Source organism: Aythya ferina (genome assembly GCF_964211825.1).
Source record: "Aythya ferina genome assembly, chromosome: 1".
In the NCBI taxonomy this organism is placed as follows: Eukaryota; Metazoa; Chordata; class Aves; order Anseriformes; family Anatidae; genus Aythya; species Aythya ferina.
The window spans coordinates 204,431,377-204,445,033 of NC_140296.1; the positions used below are offsets into that span (position 1 = coordinate 204,431,377).

General features: G+C 47.0%; 1 protein-coding gene across 4 annotated transcripts in view; it reads right to left on the reverse strand.

Annotated features, from left to right (window-relative positions):
* Positions 1-13,657, reverse strand: part of PLXNA4 (plexin A4) — a 407,281-nt gene that overhangs the window by 86,564 nt on the left and 307,060 nt on the right. For all 4 annotated transcript variants that reach the window (XM_084518707.1, XM_084518708.1, XM_084518710.1 and 1 more), the window contains one exon: positions 340-540. In XM_084518707.1, coding sequence (XP_084374833.1) covers positions 340-540 — 201 coding nt within the window. The remainder of the gene's footprint in view (positions 1-339; positions 541-13,657) is intronic.

Below are 13,657 nucleotides of genomic sequence, written 5' to 3' on the forward strand. Positions count from 1 at the left end.
TCCCTTTGGAAACCCTTTTAGATGCAAACAAGGATGTGGCACTGTGAGGATACGGACATTTTAACTGGAAAATAATGTCTGTGGGTCATGGCTAAGGTGCTCCAGCATGGCCAAATGCTGGGACCCAAGGCTTTTTGGTAACACAACCCAGACCTAAAGAGCAAAAGGGGCAGTTTGCAAGCTACCAACCCTGACTATAGCTGAAATCAGGTATACAATAAAGTAAAAAGGGCTGCAGCACAGCACTAGATCCCATCAGGACAGTGCTGTAGGCACTCGTGGTCCTCCCTGGTCCCTGCAGCTCTCCCAGGGGTGCTGAGGGCAGTGAGGTTTGCTCACCGATGTGTTCTGGCACTGCACGCTGGAGCTGTTGAACCTCAAGGCAGGCACCCGCTGCTCGTTGCCCTGGATGTTCAGGATGCATTCGTAGCCTCGCTGGCCAGATTGTGGCTGGGGCAGGTTCTTGGCCTTCAGGGTGATGGGCTTGATCACCTCCACTGGCACCAGGATCTTCTCCGCCTGCAGCAGCTGGGGACAGTCCTGGGGAGAGAGGAGGCAACATAACAAGTCAGCTCATGAGTTTCCCCATCCTCTGATGCTCCTCAAACTTCTCACTTGATGCTCTGCAAAGCCTTTGTGTCTCCCTGGGACTCTGCTTGGTACAAGGGGATTCATGGGGCATTGCTGAGGAGGCTCAGATAAATAGGTGAGTAAGGATTGCTTTTACAAGCCATCATTTCCCACCTCCTTTTTTTTGCACCGCATGCAGTCCCTTGACCTTCAGGACTCAAAGAGGTCCTCTGGTGCCTCTTCCTACCTGCTCCATTAACCCCCAGGGTCTGAGCCTGGTTATGATGCCATGACCCAAGAAGTGAATAAAGCCAAATCCGAGCATAATTCCTTGCCTCCCCAGCAATCAATGCACCATTGTGCAAAAGGCACGGCTGCAGCAAGACATATTGTAAGCCACAGAGCATGGGCTGCTAAAAAGAGAGTTTGGTTTGGCTTAGAAAGGGGCAGAATATTTATTGGAGATGGATTCAGATCTCAAGAAACAACTTTTGCATACTGTGTGGAGATCTCCAGGAAGGGCTTGCAAACATTTTTGAAAAATACTAAGTGGATGTTGGTTAATCTAGCAAGGTGTGGTGCATAATTTGGGTGTGGGCACCTAAATGGGCAATGCAGAAAGCTTTGTTCAAAGTCAGGTGAATTTTCACAGCTTTAGTTAGAGCAGCAGAGCACTGCTTCTTCATGGTGCAATCAGACAACTGCAAGCTGTGAAATCCGCGTATGCTAGGAAGTTATCAACAATTTAGGAAAATAGTACAGTGTTTGCCTCGCTAATCCAAGGCAGCTTGATATAAAATACACAGCCACTACACCAGGCTACAAACATAAGCATGCCATGTGTACCACCCATGCCATCTTGGTCACCTGTAAGAGCCCGACTGTCCCTTTTTTAAAGTCTTTCCAACTCCTGAATGTCAAGAGAAGACCTGTCCACTGTTTTTCTTCTCTTCACTGTTTGGCACACTGCTTTCCTTCTAGAAAACACTACTGGATCATGATGGCACAGCCACCTTATCCAGAACAGAGAGCAATACCATTTCAGCCTGTCCTGCTCAATGTTACAGCAATTCCTTGAAGAGAATCCCTGGCCAGGTTCAACTGGTACAAACAGAGACAGGGAAATAACCTGAAGAGGTGAAAGCTTTACCTGAAGTTGTGGGTGAGGGACAAGAGAAGGAAAACAACAGATCCAGGGCTGGAGAATAAGGCAAGTGGAATTGATGGCTTATGAGAGCCTGGGAGCTTGTTAGAGCAGATGGTGGAAACATCTCACCGAAGCAAATAGCTTAGGAAGATAAAGAAATGGATTCGACGTGTAACATCTGCAGTTACACCAGCCAGGGACAGAATTACAAGAGCCATCAGTCATGACACTGTGGGTGTCAGCCAGCCCATGGCCAGAGGCAGGAGGAAAATCCAGCATCCACCCAACATGCAGCTGCAGTGAAGTCCTGAAGCCTTCCTCGGTGTCTGTCTGTCTGTGCCAGGGGGGATGCCAGATGAAAGAGCCCTCTGTGGCAACCTGATTTCTCATCTGTGCTTACAGGGTGATGCTGAGGGTGTAAGAAATTGCTAAATGCTGATGGAGTTCAATTAGCATGGCCCAGGTTAACACCAGAACCAAGACAGCCAAGCACACAGTCACTGGAGCTGGATGGAGGCGAACCACCCTGGGTCTGGTTATCTGATGATGTTAACCTGACACAAGATCTTCTTTAATATGTGCTATCATGGTCTGAGGCTAAATGGACTATCACGTTAACCTGTATGTGGATCAGAGGTGGCATGCCCACGCACTACTGCATTGCAGTGATGAGCTCTACCACTGCTATGCTGTTTTTCCTGGGGTCCTGGTGCTGTACAAGCACTTCAGCAACCAGACACACCTGAGGAAGCCCCAAGAAGTCGAGTGTATGAGCAGTGGAAGGTGCCTTATGCTCCATTATGCTAAAGACAGAGCCAGTGGGGAAAGAGGCTTGAGGGTGCTGGACCCCCAGACGTCCTCGAAGAGCTACAGCTCGTTCCAACACTCCCTCGTCTTTCTGTTGTCCTATCCCAAGATGAATTATACCCAGGGAAATAGTAATGCTGAAATGCAATAGCTGAACTGGTGCAGAAATGTTTGTCTTAGCAGGAAGGCAAGGCTTGATGGTGCAAAAAGTCTTTCCCCTTTTTCTGTTCAATGCTTTTGCCCTACCAAGGAACACCGGTGTTAGGGTTAGCCGCAGGGTTGAGTAGCTACTCAGCATGGAGAAGTGAGAAATAATCTAACCCCGTGTGATTTAGCCCTATAAAACCTAGGAAGGAGGGGAAACACTGCCCCAGTGGTCTAGGCTATATTAAAATGAATGAGAGAGTCCAGTTGTTATCCCTCCAGAGGATGCCACGCATAAATACCTTTTGGGACTGCATAGCTTCAGCACCCCCCAGATTCTTCCCCTGCACAGGCTTCCCTACCTCACATGTCCTGGGGCCTCGAAATCAGCTCCCTCTCTCTCTTCTGGCACAAGAACAGACCTTGGCACCATCATCTTTATTATTTTCTTCCCCCGGTTGAGGAAGAGATGCGTTGGCAGTGCATCGTCGGGACAGAGGGGTGGCAAAGCCCTATCTGCTGCCGAGCAGCCTTTTCCCAAGAGTGGGCATTTTGCTTGATGTCTGTCAAACAGCAAAGCCTCTGAAGGGGGCCGGAGGATGGGGGTTGAAGATAGCCCACGACGGTACCTGCAGGCTGGTCTTGCCCAGCTTTATCCCGTCCCCCCCCCCCAAGCACCACTGGTGCTGTAACCTTTTCGATAACACTTGTTTCAAGTTCATTAACAAGCCGCGATTGTGGCAGCCCCAAAACAGGATTCGTTTGCATATAAAAAGCTTTGCAGGGCTGCGAGGAAGTTCATTATAGATAATTGAAGAGGCAAGAGCCATAAAGAGGAAATCCTCCCAATGTGGCTTTATCTGATTGACCTAATGTTCTTTCTAATTGAAACGGGGGGGCGGGGAGGTGGGGGAAGGCAATTTCCTTGCGTGATGTGCCACGGAAAACTGAAGAGCTTGGGCTAGGCTCTGGGTTCAAATTCAACCACAGCACTCATTTTGTAGCCTATGTCAAGCCCTATCCAGCTTTCGGTGCTTGCTCAGGATTATGTTTTTGAGGTTATTTGAGAGTACAAAACCTGCTCAGAGCAGATTCCGCACCAGGACCCAAGCAGGAGGGTCCTTAAAAATTCTGGGTATTTTCTCTTTACCCTTCCTCTGTGATGTGCATCACCCAGGCTAGAAGAGCACTTTTGGCATGTTGTAGGGGAAGCCAAAACACACACTGATAACAACTGGACCAAGGAAGAGCACAATCCCATCCCTTTTGTCTTTGGGATATAATAAATCAAACCTTACCCTTGACTTTAAGGGGAGCTGGTTCAGATTCCAGAGGAGCTAAAATCCAGTTTTATCTGTACCAGAGCAACTTATTTGAAAGCAGACTCTGGTCGATCCATTTTGTGTACATATTTTCATTATATCCCTTAAATGCTTCCAAATGAGTCAGCCCCTTTAAAATAATATCCTCCACCCTTGCCAATTACTCGTATCAGCAGCAATGCACACCTCAAATCACCAAATTTTGCCAGCTTTCAAGTCAGAGAGCTTTTGTAGCAAAAACACCACATGAAATGGGCTGTGCTCATTGGGTCGATGGTAGTTTAATTTTCCTTATTTATAACTCCTCGTAGAGTGCCTGCAAATGTGTTTTGCTGCAGCCTGCAGAAATAATGAAGTCTCAGTAACACGAGAGCCCCCTTCTCTCCTCTTCTCTCATATATGTGTTATGGCTCTCATCACTGCCCCGAGTCCCCAGCGAGTGCCATCCTGAGGAGTCTGCTAAAAGGGGGGATGAAACCTCTCCGAGGCTATGTGGTCTTAGCCCTGAGCTAATTGCTTTGCTCCCTTTATGGTGCTCCACACATACAGAGTTATGATTTCTTGGGGATTTTGTCCTGCTGTTTTCCAGGCCAAGCTGGAGACTGACCAGAAACCCTGAGTTATCTTCCTCTCCCAGGTACAAAGCGTGTAGGAGTCTTTCATGGTGTGGTGATATTGCACGGGGTTTCTCCTAACCTTATTCTGTGCAGTTCCACACTCTGACATTATTTATGGCCAGGACCACGAGCCCAGGTCTCACCAAAGCTTTTTCCATTTTCCAAAGGAAAATGGGTTAGATTTACTTTGAATGGCAGGCATCCTACATGGAAATAGGTAAATCAGCTCTGAGTTTTAAACACAATGACCCTCCCACCTACTAGCAGTCTAATACTGGGGTCCCAGTTCATTTATCCTTCCCTGTGCACCCCTTGTCACCCAGAACATTCACATGAGGGAAGCTTTCATACTTTCCCTTCGTGCTGCTCCCTTGGGATCCCTGGCAGCATTGACAGGATCTCCACCTTATGGGGAAGAAAACTGGAGCTGATCTATTTCTGCCTGCTTTGTAGGTGTGTTTGGCAAGACAACCAACTCCTGGCAGGCGTTTTTCATCCTTCTTTTCCCAGGAGAGTATTCTCTTCATTCAGAACCAGACACAGACACCAATTCCTTCACTGTTAGTCTCAATGCACCTAGCTCCCCTTTCTTCCTGCTGTCAGAAAATCACAGAATCTCAGACTGGTTTGGGTTGGAAGGGACCTCAAAGCCCATCTCATCCCAACCCCTGCCATGGGCACAGACACCTCCCACCAGCCCAGGCTGCCCCCAGCCACATCCAGCCTGGCCTTGGGCACTGCCAGGGATGGGGCAGCCACAACTTCTTCTTTTTTTGTTGTAGTTATTTTGTTTTTAAAAGATTCCTTTACATATCCTTTGTTCAATGGCCTTCTCTGCGCTTGTCTAAGCCATCTTGCCCAGAAGGAACATGAGCACAAAGTACATCTAAGTGGGGACTGTTTCTTCCACACTCAAGCCCTTCTGGATCCCACAAGTAATGATACTCAGATTGTTATTTACTCATATATTATGTAAATAAAATACTTTTTAATGTTTTTTTTGTCCATCTGCTCTGCTAAGCTGCAGTGAACTGTGGCTTTCTCACCCTCCCACTCTGTACTGTAACCAAGCCAAGAAGGTAAGATTTGAGACAGGGATTGGTTCTTCACAAAGATATCTAGACCACAGACTCTGGATGTCCTGTTTTTTGGATAAGATTACAAATCACTTTAAGAAAGAAAACAAAAACCACCGCCAACAACAACATAACCACAGGGAAAGAGAAAGAAAAGTAAGGGAAAGAAGGAGTAAATAATGAAAGCAAGCAAACAAAAAAAGACTTTTTTTTTTTTAAAAAAAAAATCATTGACTTTAGAGGAATCAGATTTCCCCTGGATAAAAAGCAGGAAAACAGTAAGATGAGAGGCAGCAGGGACTGCCTGGAACATGTTGCCTGAACTTCTCTCTCGCACCCTGGTTCGGGGCTGAGACAGCACCCGAGCAGCATCACCCCCTTGTTTAGCATCTCCATCTCTGCCACGGGGAGCTTCGGGCTCCGTGGGTGACAAACTGGGTCCTTTGTGAATCACTTTTAAACTCTGACACAACCTCCCAGGTCTGGGATAATTTGGAGAACAAAGCAGCCACGAGCCCGGCGTTCCCCGGCGCGGGAGGCGAAGGGGTGAGTTACAGTCCGCGCTGTGTTTACATTATTACACCACTAATTCTTAGCATCGTAAAATTATATTTAAAATTTACACAAACAGTGCTGGGGAACATTATTAGGTTATAAAGTGGATTCAGGTCAATGCTTCACAGGCAGGCTTCCAAGCTTCATAAATTTCTGGATATACTTCCCCCAAATTTACATCAGCACCAGCAGCAATCAAACCGGCTACAAAAAGCTCACCCGGTCAAAGAATTTTTTAATGCACCATATATTTTATCTTCACTTCCTAAGTTTACAATGCTGTTAGCCTGATTGATGGCGTACTTACTTATTGGCACAGCAAAAGTAATAATACGCGGAGAAAATGCTCAGAACTTTAAAGGCAGCTGATGAGGAGAAAGCAACAGGATTTATGGGAAGTGTAAACATCTGCAGAGACAACAAAGGAGTAATTGAGTCCTTGCATCGCTGTCACTTCTGGTGGTTACTTTCTAGTTTAGAGCCTTCCATGCACTCAGGATCAAAAAAAAAGCTTTCTTTTGACAGATATTGCAAGAGATTCTGGGAAAAGGTGGAGGAGATGTGGTCCTGTTTAAGCTCTGCCCTCTCTAGTACTATGTAGCTCGATGGTGGCTCGCAAAGATTAGTGTACAGCCATCACTGCTGGAGCACGGGACACGATCAGATCACCAGCAGGGCATTAGCCCAGCTGCCACAGCCTCCTAGGTCCCTGGTTTCAGCAGTGTGAAGGTCAGTGGGTGATGACTGATGCTGGTCAGCAAAGGGTGGGAGCTCGAAAAAAAAGAAGATAAATGAAGATGTTTGACCTCCTCATGTGGCTCATGGCTCAGTCCCTTGGTGGGGAGCAAAGTGGCACCCCCAGGCCATGCAGGCAGTGCTGGGAAGTGACCCAGGGCTGCCAAGAGCTGGATCCCGACCTAGGACAAGTTTGCCTCAGAAACCAGTCCACACATCTCTGCTGATCAATGTTAATGATTTTACCCTCCTTTAATTCTTTATTAATAGAGCCCTTCTCAGCTGTTCCATTATTCCGCTGTGATCAAGGTCAGGCTGCCATAATTAGCCAAGCTCTGCATTTATCCTTTTTAAATTGAGACACAACATTAGCTTTTCTTCAGCCCTTTGCCACTTTGACACATGCTCAGAAGGAAAAGTAATGATCCGGAGAGCAGGAGCCTTCTGGTCAGTGGATGGAGGGAGTGGACGAGTGAAAAAAAATAAGATGATTGTGGTGTCATTGGGTACATTTGCTCAAAGGAGAGATGTGGAAGCAGTCTCTTTTCTGGTATTTCCTTAGTGAAAATTGTCTGTTTCTGAAATTGTAAGAAATATGTGTGTGTACATTGAAGAAGGTGATGTGTGTAAGGGAGACAAGATAACTTTGTGGGACAAAGACCTGAATTCGTTAAATAAAACCCTGGTTAGGTAAGCCAGTCCTCTCAAGATTTCACACACAGTAAAACTGTATTGTGCAAAGCCATGGGAAGCATGGGGCAGAGAACAGCTGAGTACAACCAGCTTCTGATGCATTAATGAATTTCTTCTTTAATTAATATTCCATGACTCTGCATCCTTCTGCCTAGCCTGACTTCTTCTGTCCTTCTGCAAGGACTTAAATCTGACGTTCTTGAGACCTTTCATGCATAATAAAGCATTGCATATCCATACCCTGCACAGTAATCCCAACAAGTCTGCAAAGTTTCAGCACTGCAATCATACTTCTTACTGCTTATCTAATGGGTACCAATAACAATGGCATGTACTTCTCCAACAAAGATAAGTTTTCAATATATTTGTGCCCACAAATGGGTTTTGCATCCCAAAGGAATATTCTCCAACCAAGGCTTCCTCAGAAGGAATGGGGAGACTACAGCTTTGAGGCCAAGCTGTAGTGTTTTCTTCATAAGAGAGGAGTGAAAGTCTCAAAGTTTTTAGGAACTTAGTACCTTTGGGAGCTCCACTCAAGGCTGGAAATGGCCATTGAGTTCAGAAGTCAACAGAAGGACAAGCAACAGATGGGTTGGACGTGCACACGCAGACCACATTGACACTATCCCGCTTCCTTCGGAAACCAGGACATAAGTCCAAGGAATCATAACACCCCAGGCTGCACGCTGGGAAGGTCAGGACAATGATATCATGCCTCTTATCACCCTCCTCCTCACTGAGGTCTGTGACAGCATGAGATAACACCCAAGCCAAAGCAAATGGACTCGTGCGCAAAGACGCGGCAAGGGAAGGAGGAACTGGGCTCAGCCTCCTGGAGATGCCCCAAGCAGGACAGGAGACACAGTCCAGCACTGCTGCTTATCTGTGGCTTCAACATCCTGCGAATGTTTCTCCTTGGCCAGATCCCAAAAGCTCCCAAGTTCCAAAGCAGTGAACGCAATTGATGCTACAATGGAGAAAAGCAAAAAACTTCCTGCTTGAGGGTCAGGCCACCACTCCACGCTAAGACCGAACAGGGAATTGTCTTTCCTCTTTGACAATAACTTTTCCCTCAAATTTCAAGGTGTTGCACAGATCCTAGCAGTCCTAACCGATGTTCAGATAGCCAGAAAGCCCTGTAGCCACTTGAGGCATCGCAATGGCATTGGACTGAGTCAGGCTATCAAAACAGCATAAGCTCTTCCTGATGTTATTTCAAGGGTGCTGTGTTGGCGGGGACAGATGAATATTACCCTGTTGCATTCTGAGATCACTCTGTCCTGTGGGATAAATAATCTTACATTACAAAGATGAACAGCCCAGCTGGTACGTACAGCATTTAGCAGGGACATGGTATTGAGTCTCAGATGATTCTTACATCTCCATTCAAAGTAATCTCCCTGAAGAAGCTAAAGCCTATGACCCAAGGAAAAAATGTGTGTATTAAGGGAAGATGAATTGCTCATAACGAGGCCTTTTTCCACCAGCTATCAGTTCCTGTTGTGGTCTGATTCCTGGTCTCAGCATGGACATGATGGAGCTGCCCTGCCCCAGGACAGATTTCCTGCAGATCCATCTCCATAATAACCAGAAAACCTAAAAGTAATTGCAACTGAACAAGTTACTAGCCTTTTCCCCTGCCAGCTGGAACACCGTGGGGCAGAAAACCTCAAGAGATGACAAAAGGTACCCTAAAATAACAAAACATGCCTTGTCACACACAGACCTTCCATCTTCTTCACCTAAGTTTAAGTCAGGGCAAATGCTGGCTTACCACAAAAGCAAATTGCTTAATTAGTTTGCAAAGGCTCAGAAATTTCTTGTGAACAGACCCAGCTCCAGGTACTAAGCACTGCACAAGCACATATGATCAGAAAGTGCTTACCCAAAGCACAAGAGGCTGTGAGAGACACAGAGGCACAGAAACTTGAATGTGTCCAAGCCAATGTGGAGGTGGGAATAAAATTTTTGCCTGCTGAAATAAAACCCATGGCCCCATATGATGCCTGATAGTGTCTCTGAGCAGCTTTCTCTTATATTTCCATGCTCTAACATGCCTACATGAACAAGGGGAGCACTTTCTGTCTGCTCTGCAGATGCTGTATTTAATTTCTTCTTATTATTGTGTAAATGACCACCTCTGGAGTGGAAGTATCCACAACAGGACACATCTCCATTTCTGGGAAAGGGCTTAAATGATGGCCAAGGGCTGAAATTCCACAGCCTGGAATGCCAAACCACCAGGAGCCCTGAGCTACAGCTCGATCCAAACCATCAGCTATAACTCCCTCCTGGATCCCCCCCCCCACCCTCCGGACAGGATGCCAACAGGACAGGACACACGCTTGGAAACCCTCCTAAAGAATTTAGCAGCTGATAAACACCAACCCCCCACCCGCTGTTAAAATGGATGTGCCACGAAATGCCTGCACCACTATGCCCCATCCTATCCGCATGGGGTGCAGACACTATCTTTTAGGGTCTGCATGCTCTCTGCTGCCTGCCCGGAGCTGCTCCTGGTCCCCATGCCTCCCCTGCTGGTCCCCTGCCTGCTCACAGCACTTGGGTGCAGCAGGTTTTCTGCAGTTTCCATAGAAACTACACCTCACATCCTCCCCTTAATGATAGACAGGTGCCAGGATGAGTGAGAGGATGATCAACAAGCGGGGAAGGATTCACTCCTCTGGTACTGGCCTTGCTGACGCTGTCATTAGCATCCCTGAGAAATAAGAGAGACATTAATTTGATTTTTTTTTTCTCCTCCCTGCACTGATGCTTCCAGCAGCTGCTTCTCTGGCCGGGTTAACGGGGGCTGGAAACAGGAGCAGGAGGGAAACTGAGCAGTTGCCACAGCAACGACTGAAGAAGCATCATCAGAAGGTTTGTCCACGCAAGGGAGCGAGGAGGTCACCAAGCTCATCAGGTGTCCCTGGGGGTCCTCTGCACTTCCCTGGTGAAGCCACATGGGTGTTTCTGCAGGGGTGCACTTGGGGGGAGCTGGGCATCATGCCTTCCCTATAAAGAGCATGAAGCAGGACATTTGGGGTTCCTGGAGACATGCTTGCTCGTCTGGAGCAAGCTGCCTGCCTAAAGCCTTCCCTGAGCCAAGCTGAGGTGCACCAGCAGGGTGGCCAAGGGTGCTGAGTTTCCTACAAAGCCCGTGATAAGGAGACACAGGCACTACTGGTGGCAAGCTGAACTGCCCTTATCCCTCCCTGCCTTCTGTTTCACCCCGTGCTTCTCCCCATAATCACCCCCAGGAAAAACAAGCAGCACACCATGGATAAATCAGTGCATTTCATTGCAGACCCTGCTCTCCATTCAGCAAGCACCAGGCAAAGCAGCGCTCTACTCCTCAGCAGCTGCTTGCCAGCATGCAGCTCACACAGCTTTCCATCGCTTTTGACAAATTAATATTTGAAGCAGTCGTTGCTTTTATGTGGGTTTTACTGTCATTAGCACGTACAACTCGACATAAAACACTTTGGTGCGAGATCTTTTCTTCTCGTCTCTTTTTTCGGCGGCAGATGAAAATCCTTTTAATAAAAAGCTTGTTTGGGGGAGGAAGAAAAACACACGCGCACAAATCGGCTGAGCAGGGAAAGATGAAAACCTCCTTCAAGGTAATTAAATGATTATGTATCTTTTAAACCCAGCAGATAACAGATTTGTTATCTGGGCCTGCTTTTCGCTTTTGCCTTTTTTTCCCCTCTCTTTCCCCCCCACAAAGATAAATTCCTTGCAAGGCCCAGAACAAGATAGTGTTCATCTTACAGAAGACAGCACAAAAGAAGCCTTAATCCTTTATCCCATCAGCTCAAGTAGGCTACCCCAGCTTACCCACCAGCCCAACATGTATAAAACTATGAGAACTATGTCCCTGGATCAGGTGTGTTGGGTAACAGACAGCAGGAGAGATGGGTGAATATATCAGGAGAGAATAGGCATCAGGAGAGGTGAGATCTCTTCATAACGGGACCCTCACATCAATTGATATATTCCTCTGTGCCTCAGTTTCCCTCCGCTATTGGCTGTTTTGTGCATTTACAGAAGAAAATGAGTGAGCTCTTACCCGGTGGTTGTGTCAAGAAAGGTTGATTTCACAGGGTATCAGGCTACAATGCAAGGCTTTGCAGGGTAACGTTAAACCTGCACCATGACTTTTGCAATAGTCAGCAACAAATGTCAAAATCAGAAAAAAAAGGATGCCCAAGAAACACGTATAGACAAAGCCTGCTCCCCTCTGAACTGTAATTCTCTCCATTTTTTTTTTGCCACCTGCTCTGTTCAGGAAAAAAAAAAAAAAAAAAAAAAAAAAAAAGACAAAACCACAAGCAAACAAACAATAAAAACAAAAATCCACTTAAGTATTAAAATATCTTCCTTTCATCCTTCTCCCCCTTCCCGCCCTCAATAGCAATAATATCAGATCCCCTTTATAAAGCAAGAAGTCACTTGGTATATTTCAAGTAAGTGCACTTGGCTTTCAAAAACCTGCTGTAAAGGGAAATTATACGTCAAGGTGAAGTATTTCTGCTGCAAATCATCCAGAGACATCGTCAACCCTATTTGATTGAGTTCAGCACCATAATCATAAATACTCTTGCTTTATGGCCATGCTGGAGTTCTTAACCAGGAGCAAACACGGGCTTTCCCAAGGCTCCCAGACTAGTTGGTTCAGCCCCATTATGGGCCGAGCTGATTCACCAAGCACCTGACAAATGACAAATATCAAGTCCTGGCTTCTTGCTCACAGCGAGGGATGTGCCTCTTCTGCCTTATCCTCATCTCTGGGTTGGTTTTGCTGGGTGATGCTAGGACAACTGGCCTGCCCCAGCCCAGATGGACAGATCACTGCTGTCCACCGTGTGATTCAAAAGCCACCCTGGGCACTAGATCACGTGCTGTACAGGGAAAAACAGCATTTTCCCTTCTGAACAGCATGGTTGATGGCCAAGGCCTTTCTGTTCTCCATCAGGGTCAGTCTCAAATTCATCCTGTGTTCCGCATTCACCAGCAACCCATACTTCAAGCAAAAATAAAAATCAGAAAAACACATTTTTTTTAATATTTTTTTTTAAGACTTGCAGGACACCTGTAAGAAGGGCAAGCTGATCCCATGGGAATCCAGAAACCTGTGAGATATGCCAAGGAAATAACAGAGCCAGAAGTACACAAGGGTGCAAACCTCCCTTTAAAGTACCCCAGGATGGCCCAGGGGTGATGGATATCAGCCCCACCGGTCCCTTTGCAGCCCTGGCCATCTGGAGAGTGGGAAGCCTCAACCCATATGGGGGCAAGATGCTGTACAGGCAAAAGGAAACACCTGGAGGTGGGTGTACCAGCAAAGAGAGAGTGAAGACCACGGTGTGGAGGAGGGGGAGCAGGTTTCGCACGCCAGCAGTGATGATTACAGAGGGAGGGAGTTGCTGGCACCGGTCCATACGGCAAAGTAGCACTAATATTTGTTTGCTTGGCAGCGAGTCTCGTGGTGCAAGCAGACCATACGATCCTGGAAGCCGGCCATGCTAATCTGCTCAGCAGACTGATGGAAGGACTGCAAATGGGATGGTGCGACCATCCCACGCTGGGAGGACAGTTTCCCACCAGAACCTCCTGGAGACGTACAAAATTTAGGAGACAGCCATCCCCAGATGGTACCCAACACGCCCTTTGTGCATCCTCAGGGAGTTGAAGTACTTGTGGAGGAAAGCAGAACTGCAGATGGAGATGAAAGGCCAGTAAAAATAGGCCCAGTCAAGATGTTGGTAGGTTTGGGGCACTACTGAAGACAGAATTGGGAAGGCTGGAAGTGGACCTTGGACTTGTTGACCTGATTAGTTGAGTTGCATGATCGGGAACTGGGTGGAGGTCTGAAAAGGCGATGAGGAGCCAGGTTTGGCTTCAAGATACCAAATGGTTTCTATTGTTCAGGGATCTCACTCAATGAATAGGCCTGATACAGGACAGAAAATGAAACAAATAAAGGCG